General features: G+C 36.6%; 1 protein-coding gene across 1 annotated transcript; it reads left to right on the plus strand.

Moving 5' to 3' along the window:
* The first annotated feature begins 10,304 nt into the window (after nucleotides 1–10,304).
* Nucleotides 10,305–13,163, plus strand: LOC129569728 (dorsal-ventral patterning protein tolloid-like). The gene has a single exon (XM_055448866.1). It carries the CDS (start codon nucleotides 10,305–10,307, stop codon nucleotides 13,161–13,163), a length of 2,859 nt encoding a protein of 952 aa, XP_055304841.1.
* The last annotated feature ends 972 nt before the right edge of the window (nucleotides 13,164–14,135 follow it).

A 14,135-nucleotide genomic window follows, 5' to 3' on the forward strand; every position in this document is an offset into this window, starting at 1 on the left:
GTTGCCCCTAGTTTGTTGCTCCTAGTCTGTTGGTCTGGTGTGATGAGCTGAAGATAGTTTTTTTCCGTATCTAAAATTGCTGAAGTCGCTCGAAATTGCTAGTAAATGAATTCTTTTGAGTGTGATTGAATAAAATGTCAAGGCTAATCTGATTTCTAAACTTTCGATTCACAAGCTAATAATATTTGCTATATTGGCATAGAAGCTAGCGCCAATTAATGTCATGAAATCTGAAGTTGTTTGTTTTTTAGCCTCGAGCCACAGTGCGGAACAAAGTGTCATTTCCGAAAGATTAAATGTCGGTGCTTGACGAGATTATACTGTAAGAAAAATTACCTACAAACGATTCGGGTCCAAAAATGTCGTTTCGTCTATAAATGAGCCAAGCACATTCAGTAGAAGAGGGACTTTCGTCATTCGTCCGTACAGGCTGTTGTTCTCTTCTTAATACAGAAGCGTTTTTTGGTGCGTCTTTAGGGTCGTCACGCACTTGTTTTTCATTGATTTTTAAGAAATGTTCAAAGGATCAGGTTGAGTGAACTCGCATCTCCAACAGCAAAGATGATAAATTGCTGTGCCGCAAAATAGCTGGCGCGACAGTTGTTCAATACGCGTGAAGGGCGGTGTCCACTCAAAAAAAATATAGAAAAAAATACATGAGAAATAAGTTTTAAACCATTAGCAACAAAAGTGAGCGAGGATTGCAAAGTGTCAAAAAAGTCTGGGTCGAGAGACGAGAAAATCGATAAACGAAAGCAGCTCAAAATTAAGCGCACGTAACTAAGTGCATACACCGTGGAAGGCGACGCGGCGTTGTACAACATCATGTCAATTTTGAATGAGGAATGGGAAAAGTAAATGGAAGCGGAACGAAGGAGTAGCTTAAAATTACATATTGAAGAACTTTCAACCGAATGAAGTGTCACATACATCAAACAACAACTACCCAACCTCAGACCATGTGCTAGTTTATGCTTTTTCAATGTCTCGAAACCTACGTGTGTCTATAAATATTTCCACTTCTCTTCTGTCTGCACGTAGCACAAAAACTATATATGTGATGTCAACTAAATTTCTCGATATTACAGAGGTCTACACGGCATTCTATCCTCAACAGCGGCCTATTCAAATAGTTGGATTTTGATGAGGAAAAAACTTGCCCAGACACAAAAAGTGACCTTTTAAAAACAAATGGCAATTGCAAATTTAAACAAAAAGTTAATTATATTTGCGTTGGCTGGCTTTTTGTACACAACTGTCCGGTCTATTTGAATTTAAAATGAGCCCTGCACTGCGACAATCAGTTTGACTTGTTTGAATATGAAAATGTATCGTTTCACAAAACGGGCGAAAAGAAAGTCAAATGATGAACCTTATATTGGGCTAACGGTAAATTCAATGAAACATGCTCACAATTTTGCTCGTTCGATGTCCTTTCTGATGAGTATCACATCGGTTAGACGGCACGGCGAAAATACTACACCGACGCGAACATATAGTTTATATGCATCATGGATTGAGGATAAAAAGTAGCAACATGCTAACGCGACACGACGAAAACAACAACAACAGCAACATAAAAGAACTGTGAAATAAACGTTATGCTCAGGCTGTCTGGAGGTGCACAGCTGCAAGTGAAACGGTACATAGACCTTTGTTCAGCTAACAGACGGCATTAGACAGATTACGGTGTGTTGCCCTTGTTTACTCTTTTTTTTCTCTGCACTTCACGTGCATGGAAAGAGGCCTTGCACTTCTTCTCTAAATGTGAACGTTAAAAGTTCTACAGACATTTACAAAAGTTGTTGCTTCCGTAAGCCTGCACTTTATCCCAACGTAGTGAGACATACGAAAGACTGTGCCGATGCAGAATGGAGGAGCCGCAACTCTTTATGCTAAATCTATTTCGAATAAGCAGGTGAATATATATATTTTTGTCTCCAGTGCATAATCCTTTGACTTTAGCTTCACGATAAATAATACAAGTTGTGATGAAACTCTTCCTCTGTTGGAATATAAGATCTAACTAGCTTATTTACGTAGCATAACAATGATTCGGATATTAATATATCAACTATTTATATTAAATGTATCAATACTATATAGACTATGGTATTACATAGATTTCCGTGCAAAATGCATGATAATCACGCAGTATAGCATAAATGAAGCACATATATGTGCTTATACATAGCTTGTTGCATATATTATTAGCATAGTAGAAAGTCTTTAGGGAAAAAAATACACGATAAACCCGTTTTCATTATATGCGTTTATATAAACACTATATTGTCTCGTCTCTATTTATTTTTTCCCAGTTTGATTATTTCCGTTGACATCGCGATGAATGCTTTATTCCGTACTGAATGAAAACACGACGTTGTAAATTGAAATAAACCGTTTAACCGTGTTAGCGTGAAAATAAAATGGTTTCTACGTGACAAACGTAATTGAATGTGGAGCAAATGATTTCACGTCATCGAAGCCGTTCCACATAATTTCTAATCAATATTAAATGAATCCTTCCGGTAACAACATGCGTTGCGGAACTCCAGAATTCAATTCGAAGCCAATTTATTTCGATTAATTTTCCATTAAATTATTGTGTAGCCCATATTTTGACATATGAAATTTCTATCGTTAGAGAATACAAAATGAAAGAAAATTAAAATGAATCACAAGAAGAACGAAAACATCTCGATTCTCTCGTACCTATATGGATTATCCGAGTTAATTCCAAAAAAAAACTCAATATTCTACGAAGCAAATCTTTTCCGATTTTATGGCAATTCGTGTGCTATATTCATTCAAGCAAATCCCAATATTTTCCCATTACATTTTTTCCTCTCCTTTGGTGAATGGCCCAATTTCGTTTTTTCTCTCTCAATTCGCTTTCTTCACTTGGCAATTTTACAGAAGAAAAGACGAATTGGGATGCCATTCGCTCTCTCTCTCTCTCTCTCTCTCTTTCTTTCTCCCTCTCTCTCCTTTTCTCTTTCGAGAAAAGCCCTTAATGTACGAAAATTTGATCTCGTCAACTAGTGTCGAATGATACAAAAAAATCGATAATTCAATGTTGTGGTGAGTTTATGTCAAGGCGGGAAACGGGAAGAAGAGAAATGGAAAATATGTTGACACCAAACTGTCGAATTGAGTTTTTCTCAATCGGCTTTTTCATTTGATGCAGTCGATAAAACAATGGAGTGATGATATCGTGCGCAACGAAGATGAAATTCATCAGGAAGTTGGGGGGGAAAAAAGAAGAAGACAGAAACGGCAACTATACAATACAAATGTCAAAGTGGTTTCATATTGAGCAGAGAATATTTGTTGACTTTTGGCTGTCTCATTACGATTGAAGTGAGTTTTGTGAACAGCATTTAATACGAGACGAAATTTATTTTTAAATATTTGCTACTCCATGCCATTCGTTGAACTGTATATTTTCGGCAATCGGCATCTTTATCAAGATTTTCATTCCATGTCGATGTCTACGTCGACGTCGTCGTTTATTTCTCTCATTCAACATTTTCTTTTTATCGAGCTTTCGATTTATTGAGGAAAGCAGAAGTTTTTCTCGAGTTATGTCCTCTCGTTTCTATCGCAGAACGTTTCCAATTGACTCAAACAAATGCGAATAGACAAAACCCGACGACGAAAAATAGCAAAATAAATATTAAACAATAAAGCAAAAGAACTTGGCACGAGATTATAAACGAAATTGTGACAACATACAGCGACAATTGTTCGTGGAAAAGTTTTTGGTACGCGGCCCAAAACTTTTCTCCCATTGTATTCATTTAATGCCATTGATATATATATATATACACTAAATTCGTGAAATGTTCTAGAGAATATTACTCAAATTTTATTGGGATTCATTGAGCAATGAGCATTTATTGTGAAAATTAATGTTAGATCAATTTCAATAGACGTAAATAAAATTGCCATTCGCCTTCACTTACTTATGATGAATGAAACAATTTCGGTCGTTTGTGTGTGTGAGTTTGTGCATGAAATGGGGAGAAAAGCAAACAAATGGAATGTGTGTTCGACGTTATGTGTTTGGTATATTAATTACAATTATTGCTGTTGCTTCTGTTGTGGTTTATTGTTGAATGTTATTTGAAGCGCGTTGTCAGTGATTATTAATTGTTTCGTCAATGTTACTCTCGTTCATTTGTTATTCCGTTTTTGTGGTCATAAAACCCATTCAAAGCCCACAAATGTGATGAATTGTGAAAAAAATTCGACCCAATCAGCTTGGAATTCACAGCATAATCCATTATTACTTTTCTTCGTTTGATAAAAACCATTGTTGGCATACAGACGCACTTGTTTCTAGGTCATTCGAATAATTACCGCTAAACTCGCAATTCCTTGTTGCTGTAAAAATAAAATTAATGATTTCGTTTCAGCTCAGCGGCTCAAAAAAAAAAGTCTACTCATTTTCGTGGGAAAATGAGAAAGCTTCTCAGCATGAATCTGGATGCAAGAAAAAAGAATCAGAAACACGAATTATATTGAATCCTTTAATCGGTTGGATTAGTTGTTTGTGGTAGACCATGAAACGAGTCGCAGCAGTACAGCCACATTGTGCCTCGAGCAAACCCGATTAGTGCAAAAACCATCAAAGCTGCCTGAAGCTTTGAACGTGCGCCATCATCCTATTATTGGATTCATTCTCATTCAAGTTTTTGAGCATTCGAAAAAAAACTCGCATAACTCGTTAAAAATTGGGACAGTTTGAACGTAAGTCCAAATTCAGAAAAGTTAAAAATGCGCATATTTAAAGGAAATTATTCTCTTCTTCTTACGACTATACGTTCGTTATCTAGTTTCCACTTTTTACATCTCTCTCGGCATTATTAAGGACAAATTGAATCGAGACCCCTCGCTTCTGTTCGAACATTTCTTTCTTCAACTTCTATTGCTTCGATGCCAAATCGGTGATTTCAAGGACACACAAAAAAGTTTTCAAATTTATTCTTACATTCCCGATCTCTCCTTCGGACGCACCACGCTTAATGGTATAACGTAATCAATGGAATTAATTTATTTGATGGGTCTCGTATTTGAAACTCAAAACAATTGAATATGTAAAGTAAATGCGAAGGATATTCAAAACGGAGTATAAATGTTTAGAAACGTAACGACCTGCTTCCGTTCGACCAATTTCATTTGTTTACTACGAGCGATTCGAGTATAAGCTGAAATTATATTTGGCCGAAGAAAAGCAATTGCTGCCAATGTTCAAAATGACAGACTACATATCAATGAAGCTTAGCGATTGTAAATAATGGCGAAAATGGATGCTGCGGAGATGTTTCACATTACTTGCTTTTAGTCTTGCTGCCACGCAATAAATTTTCCACTAAAGCATCTTTACGATTTTCACAACTATTTATTGCGCAGACGAAACAACAAATTTATTACGGGCATTTAGTGAATAGAGCATCGTTAGACTATGGTCTTGTAATAGTTTAGTTCATTCCTCCTTCTATCGAAATGTTTTTCTTCAAAACATTTCATGTCTTAAATTAATATTTGATACGCTGTCAAAAAGAGCAATGATAATATTTTCCGTTGCCTGAATTTTATTTACAATAAATCAATTCGAAAATCAGTGGAAAAAAACTGTCTCGAATTTATCGCGTTTATATTCCAGTATTCGACATCATTTTATATTCAAAATATGCACATATGTCGCACCAAGAATACGAGAAATGAAAAAAAATTACGGTATTCGTATATTATATAAAACGTATGTGATTTTTTTTTATTGCGAAACTGTGGTTAAAGTCATTCGACGGAGCAAGCAGCAAATAATGCGAAACCAGAAAAATATATAGAGCGTCCGTGTTCGATTCACATTTTTTTTCTTTCTCTCTGTGTTTGTTCTGTTTCGTTATTCAAGCATAAAGATTTGCCTTTTTTTCATATTTTGCCAGCGCAGTTGCATACGCTTGAATATTCCATGATTCAAACCGAGAATGATTCAAAGCCCTTTCATTATAACTTTCGTACAGGCAAATCAAATAATTTCCCATTCCGGTTTTCATCAGTTGAACAGCGTATCGCCGGCGGACCAAAGCGTGTCAGGAGAAAAAAAAGCACATATTTATGAATGAAGGAAAAATGCCACAAAAGGGCTGGCAACAGGAAGAGCGAATGTGTTGGAATGCTCATTATTCTTTTGGGCATGAAAAATTTATCTTCCGTTGTGGTTTGGTGTTGTAACACTCACAGCTGACCGTTCTTTGAGGGTAGCTGTGCCTTTGTATGCAGCTCATGTCGTGCGGGCATTTCATAAATTCCACGAGTATGTACTCGTATCAAGCCATCCTTGTGTATTTGTGCATAATAAATGCGGAAAACACCATTCAGATGCCGTTGTTATATGCTGGAGTCGCAACAGCGGGATGAAAAAAACAAACCAACTGGCAAAGTCGAGCCACAATGCGATTTTCCGATGATGCTGATTGAGAATACCAAGTAATGTGCGGTACGAATAACACTTTCAGCTATTTTTACATGGTACATTTTTTATGCACGACACCGAATTCGTGCCAACATGTCAAATGAGATTAGAAAATACAAACCATGTATCGAATGAATTATTTGCAATGGGAGAGAGAAATGCATGGCAACAATACGTGATTTCAACGCACACAATTTCCATTCACCGCACTCCACAATTTGCCATGGTAAATATTTGTCATTAGTTAGAGCACAAGCTCTCGCATCATAATTCAATTTTGAGATTGCCTAAAAAGACCCAATAATGGAGCCACTAACAATTTTTCAATCCATTACGACAGATTGTATTTGAATTACAAAACCACTTAAACTATTTCCACTGCAAAAAAGAATGTGTGGTAAAATATTCCGACTAAAAGTTCTGAAAAGATTGTTTGCTGCAGCAATGCGGGGAGCAAGTGGTCGATAGTTATTTCAGACTCAAGTAAAACCGCCGTTGCCGCTATTTCAATAACATCTAAGATTTCAGCAAACATAAATACTTCAAATAATGTTGAATGCCCTTTTCATTAAATGGAATGGATCCGGGGCTATCAAGCATTTTCGCCATACACACACACAAACACAATTCGACGCAACAACATTGTTGTAAATTGTGAAAATCATAAAAACTTTTCCATTGTATAATCAGCACGTCAAAACTACTTTACATTCAATTATAACTTTAACCAGTCTCGATGTACAGTTCCTGCTCGAAAGAGAACAAAATTGTATTGCATTCGGAGACCAGACTCATGGATTGACACAACCGGCATTTCTCTTCTATCTATGGCAACATCACAATGTGTGTTCGTGAAATGTAAAATTGTTTGAGTTATTTTGTTACATTGTCCTTCCACATTGGGAATCGTATCAGTGATCCTGCCCAGGAGTTCAATCATATCAGAGTGACGCGTTCATTGGAAGTTTTAATTGACTATGCTCGCTCACAGAAGTCAATACTTTTTCCATACTTTGTACTCGGACAAGTAAAGGGTTCATTTGCAGAAAAAAGTCCACAACTGAAGTTGTTATTTCATTCAATTATAGCGAAAATAGTTTGCATTGGTTTTTTCATCAATGCAATTATTTTTGAATGGGCACTGGGCAGCCAAATGTTGAAATACAAAGATATACTCAAACATTTTTCATCGTTGCATTTACGGATTATCCCCGAAGGATAAACAAAAACATTTCAAACATGGAATACACTGAAATACATTCGTAATCCAACATTTTTTCACCTCGCTCGTAAAACTTTTCGCAATTAAGCTTAACAGCCGATGGTTTATGTCATGTTCATTCAAAATGTTAACTGTGTTACATTGTCCGAAATGCAGAGTCATCAGTAAGGTGATGAACAAATAGATAAAGGAGTGAATACAGTTGGAATGAAAGATAGAGCTAAAAAAATAAAGAAAATATATTTTTGTAGTAAACTTATCTAAAGGTCGCATTGAAATTAAAGTAAACACTGTCAAAGGTTCAGTAGTTGTTCCCAAAGATCTTGAATGCACATCACAAGATTAATGGAAAGTAATGAGCACAAGAGTATCATTTAACGAGCTGTCTCAGAACGAGTGTCTTTGTAAAAGCATCGCGAGTTCAATTCGAAATGAAAATTAAAGTGATAATATAGAATGGAACAGCTTGAGAGTTGAATGTCGTTCAAAAATAAGAATCTAAAACTGTGCAACTGTGTCATTTCGTCGTGGCCACTTCAACAAATATCGTTTCACAATTAAATAGAGTAACAGTAAGAAAATACCATTTGATATTCATAATATTATGGAACATTTCAATTGAAATTTCAATCTTTTTCAATTGCATTAAGAATCGTAGTGTTATTGAATTTTATCTCTTAAATAGCCATTTTTCCAAAATTGTACTTTCATTCTTCGGGATTATACTACAATGTAAAGGCAAAAACTCCGCTTTAAATTTGTCCATTAAAACCATTCATATTGTTCATCAAAGACATTTGAAAATAATTATTTAGTTTGCAGATAAATTTCACAGAAGACGTCCATTCAAAGTTTGAGACTCAAACACCTACGCTATCAGTGAGTTTCGTGGAATATAATGTTGATACGGTAACTGAGAACACTTCATTCAATGTGAATTTGTCATTACTTTGTTCCAATAAATAGCATTTATTCACGATTTGTTCTTTTGCTGGCATTTTCATCGGCAAAGTTCGTGCGCCTACACGCTGAAAATGTAATATTTATATGGATTCCATGCGGACCGATTCAAAAGTTGATAAATCATATTGCCTTTACTTGTTCACTTCAAATGATTCTTGCGTTTTGTGCTGTCGTTGGTTGCGTAGGCGGTTGAATGCAATCATTTAACTTGCAAGAACTAATGAGTCTCGTCTTGCCTTTATCTTGAATATATTTTCTTGTGTCGTTGTTTACGCACACAAACCCAGTAACAGTAAACCACGACACGAAACATTTTGTAACAGGAGGGTGTTTTTTTTCCGTTTGTTTCACCCAAAGGAATCGAAATCATTAGTCATATTTTGCGCTCCTGAATTTTGTATATGCACACCATTATGTGAAATATGAATAGCGAATTTACCCGTGCTCTGAAAAACCGTACGCACGAAAACATCGAAATATTTTCCATTCACTGCAAACAAATGGTGCCACCGTCAAGATAGAGAGAGAGAGAGATTGTTTCAGTATGCGAAGCGCTGCAAACGTTAGATAACATTGTTTAACGTTATAAATATTCTCCACAAAAACGACATTGTTTAAATATGCACAAAACGTTAAATTGTAAAGGTCCTTTAAATAGGAAGAGCGATTTGTATCACTATATTCTATATACATATACGTACAACCAGTCGTTGTAGACATAATGCACGGTGCACGCGATGGGAGCTGCAAACCTACCAAGCTCATCTCTTTCTGTATGGTTTTGATAAACGTGAAGTTCCCTCGTTGCTGTTGGGTTTTTGAAGGGGTACAACAACGATTTATTCCCAAAAATATACCCACGATGGTAATGCGCTTGGAATAGATATTCTACTTTACAGGAAGTTATCATGCGACAAACTTGGCGCGATGATTTCAAGAAATGAAGTAAGTCTTTGTATGCAAATTTCAAATGGTAATTTCACCTAAGCGAATGCAATGATATGAAATCAGTTTATACACTAGATGGAACGACCATAATCATACCGTCAAGACAACTAAAGTGATAAAAATAAGGACTGAAAATAATAAAGAGATTAGTTGCTACATTTTGATCCATGTCATTTTCAACTTGAACACTGATGCTTAATTCGTAGATTCATCACCAAAACACATGCAAGAAGAGAAATAGTGGCAGCATGAATCAGTAATCCAAACATTCAACAGTTATTCTAAGAAGGAAATGATCACATGAAACTAGGCAAATCATTCTCAAAATCCTTTGTGGTGGAACACAGCGGTCATTTTAACAGTAATTCAGGTAAAATTACAGAAAGGACATTTTGTATAATCCAATTTCAGGTCAATATTTAAATCTGGAATTCTTCAGAATGCGCCTGTTTAATTCATTGTAATGAACTCTTTTCATGTGTAAAAATGAAGCTTTAAATAAATCGCATCTTTCAAAAAGGAGTTCAGTTTAAGTTTAGCAACAGAAAGAGTCACATCGAAAGAAACTCTCTCCAAAATTCGTTTTTTTTACTTTGAATGAAAATCAAAATAAATTTAAGAAAAAACAATACCAAAAAAATGGAATCGAAACCATTTTCCAAGTTTAAATCAAAGTTGATTGCAATAGTGATGTTGACATCTTTGATGGCCATTGTAGAACCATTGTCAGTGTTGTTTGAAGGTGACATATTAATAGAACAAGACATAAAACCGATAAAAAATGTGGTAAGTAATGGTCAACCAGACGATGATCAACGAACGAAGCGTGCTGCAACGGCAAAAAAGGAACGAATTTGGGATTTTGGTGTTGTTCCCTATGTGATTGACGCAAGAGTTGGTTTCAATGGTGTTCAAAGGGCACAATTCAAAGAGGCGATGCATCATTGGGAACAGTTTACGTGCATCAAATTTGTCGAACGAAATGCCGGCGAACACGATAATTACATACGTTTCACAAAGTTGGACTGTGGCTGTTGTTCGGTCGTTGGTAAACAGGGATATGGTAGTCAAAATGTGTCGATCGGTAAGGGTTGTGATGAATTTGGTGTGATTGTACATGAATTGGGTCATGCAATTGGATTTTGGCATGAGCACACTCGACCAGACCGAGATGAATACGTAAAAATTCTGAGCGAACATATATCCGAGGGTCAAGAGCATAATTTCAAAAAATTAACGGCTGAAGATGTGGATTCATTGGGTGAACCATATGATTATGGTTCAATAATGCATTATAGACGAAACACTTATTCAAAGCATTTGTACGACCCAAAAATAGCGACAATTCAACCGAAGCGTAGTAAAAATAGGAAACGACATAAAATTGGTCAACGAGATCAGTTGAGCGAGAGTGATATTAGACAAACGAATAAATTGTACAAATGTCCGAAATGTGGTGGCACATTCCTTGGCCAAAATGCTACGTTCACATCGCTAAACTATCACTCAAAGTCTGGCGCACCGTTCCGATGTGAATGGCGCATTTCAGCAACGCAAGGCGAACGGATTCGATTAAATATCACCGATTTGGATATCTTCGATTCAATAGATTGTCAAACTAATTATTTGGAAATTTTCGATGGGTATTGGCATAAATCACCGTTACTTGGTCGTTTCTGTGGCACTAATATCAGCGTTCCAGTGATAATGTCCACTGGAAATCGCATGATTATAAATTATATTTCAAATAAATCAGAGCATCGGGGATTTGCGGCCAATTACGAGGCAATTTGTGGCGGTGACTTAACCATTTCCAATGGCAACAAAATTGAATCACCCAATTTTCCACGGTTCTATCTACCGAACAAAGACTGCATTTGGCGTATTTCCGTGCCACCAAGTTATCAAGTGGCCATGGATTTTCATTCGTTTGACTTGGAATTGCATCCAAATTGTCGCAACGATTTCATCGAAGTACGTGACGGTGGCAGTGCGAAATCACGTTTGATTGGTAAATACTGTGGCAATTCATTGCCTCCGATTCTAGCATCGACTTCGAACAAAATGTACATTCGTTTTGTATCTGATGGGACGAATGAAGGACGGGGATTTTCAGCGACACTATACCGCGAAATCGATGAATGCGCCCTTGAAGAGCATGGCTGTGAACAAAATTGCATTAATACCTTGGATGGTTACAGTTGTGCCTGTCGTTTTGGCTATAGACTGCGTGACGATATGAAAACATGTGAAGTCAAATGCGGTGGAGTCATTCAGGCTACCAGCGGTGTTATTGAAACACCATCATTTCCAAACCCATATCCACCGAATGAGGAATGCGTTTGGGAGATTATTTCTGAAGAAGCACATCGAATCACGTTAAATTTTAACCACTTCGAACTTGAAGGTAGTCAGTTATTGCAGGAGGAGTGTGACTATGATTCAGTGACCGTTTCGTCAAAGTACCGTGACGGTCGATTGGTTCAACAGGGTATTTTTTGCAGTGAACTTCTTCCATCGCCCATCACATCCGAAACAAATATCATGCGCATTAAATTTCTGTCCGATAAAAATGTGCAAAAAGCTGGATTTTCAGCAACATTTTCCACGAGCATCGATCGTTGTGCCATAAATAACGGTGGCTGCAAACATCTTTGCCGAAATACATTGGATTCAATTCAATGTGCGTGCAAAAGTGGGTTCGTGCTGCACGAAAATGGGCGAAATTGTGTTCCGGGCAAATGTCGCTACGAAATCGCTGCGCCGCAAGGTGAAATTCGCAGTCAGACAGAGGACAAATATGCGAAGAATATGGACTGCATTTGGCATTTTAAAGCCATTCATGGTCATCGGCCGCACTTGGACTTCCAATACTTTGATCTTGAAGACGATTATGAGTGCACAAATGATCATGTGACAGCGTACATTGGTGTTGACCCATTGCAAAGTACTTGGGCCGCCAGTGACACATTTACTTTGGGGAAGTTTTGCGGTTCGAAATCAATACCGGATTCCACAAATCTACCGTTTCCAATCTCATCGCCATCGGATGATCTGTTCATGTCATTTCAAACGGACAACAGTGTTCAACGAAATGGATTTGTTGTCAAACATTCAACTGTTTGTGGTGGTACTTTTGTGGCCACTTCTACCGTTAAATACATTTACTCACATGCAAGATTTGGCGATACATCTTATGATGATAATACTGATTGTGACTGGATTATCAAAACCAAACAGCCCGGATTAAGGATTCATCTGAAGTTCTTGGAATTCGATGTGGAATATGATCAAGAGTGTGTGTTCGACTATGTTGACCTGTATGAACAACGAGATAGTCGGGAATGGGTCTTGTTTGGACGGTATTGTGGCTCAGAGCTACCACTGGAGGTGATTTCGCCCAGACGATTGAAACTGAGTTTTCGAACGGACGATGCTGATCGCAAAAAAGGGTTTTCCGTTTCGTATAGCGTTGCCACAGCTGCAACAGTTCGAGACTTCCGGAGTGGATCCACGAGATTTACACGGATTCCAAGAGAGGATTTTTAATGGACGCAAATTCAAACAAATTGATCAATTATTCAAATATTTTTCCAACTTTGATTTATTTTTGAACTATGAATATTGTTATCATTTAGAAGATAGTTAGAACCAATGGTCAGTTTTGTAGTATATTTTCACGAATTCCAAAATTCCTTATTAAAATGCTTATTCAAATGACTATAGACAGTAGACATAGTGAAAGATTTTGGAAACATAAAGATTTACGAACAACTTTTGTATCTTGAACTTCATTTTTGGAAATAAAAACACTTTGAAAACAAAAAACATTTTTTACATATTCGAAATGAATTGAGCCAAGCGTGAATGACTTTCTTTGTAATATCAATGGAAATTTTCAACTGGATAGTATCCAGTGGATACATACAAAGGGTCCTGGTCAAAAGTTCAAAGCCTATAACCAGACAATGTATTTGGCTAATGTCAGCTAGCTAGCTGAAAACATTCTGGCTGGGTCAGCGACTGGATTCTATGCGTTGCGTTTTATCATCGCAATCTGTAGTACAGACAGTATAGTACAGGCCATTAGAAATGTAAAATGTTCGCCATTTATTTTTACATTGCCAATACATTAGTTATAGGAATTTTTGTTTTGTTTATTTTTTGTTGTTTGTAAACAAATCTCCCTATCTTTTTGCATTGCCGCTGCTCATTTTTTTTGACGTTTGACAGCTACGCTGACAGTTGTGTTTTTTTTCGTCTCTCGTCTGTGTTTACATTATTTTATTGTTTTAAAATATTTATCGTCATTGTTTTGTCACAAATTTTATATCATTCTATTCGTAAAGACTTGCTGTATCGAAATATTATAAAGTTCATCCGTGTCAACATCAATTTCATTGTTTTCTCGCTTGATAATTTGTGGACATTTTTGGTTAAGTCGCTCTCGTTACTCACGTCGTTATCCAGTGCTATTGTTATTGTTTTTCATAACCATAAAATGGCCCAATGTGCGTTGTG

Source organism: Sitodiplosis mosellana, unplaced genomic scaffold, assembly GCF_009176505.1.
Source record: "Sitodiplosis mosellana isolate CC-2019 unplaced genomic scaffold, AAFC_SMos_1.0 Smas_scaffold_42, whole genome shotgun sequence".
Lineage (NCBI taxonomy): Eukaryota > Metazoa > Arthropoda > Insecta > Diptera > Cecidomyiidae > Sitodiplosis > Sitodiplosis mosellana.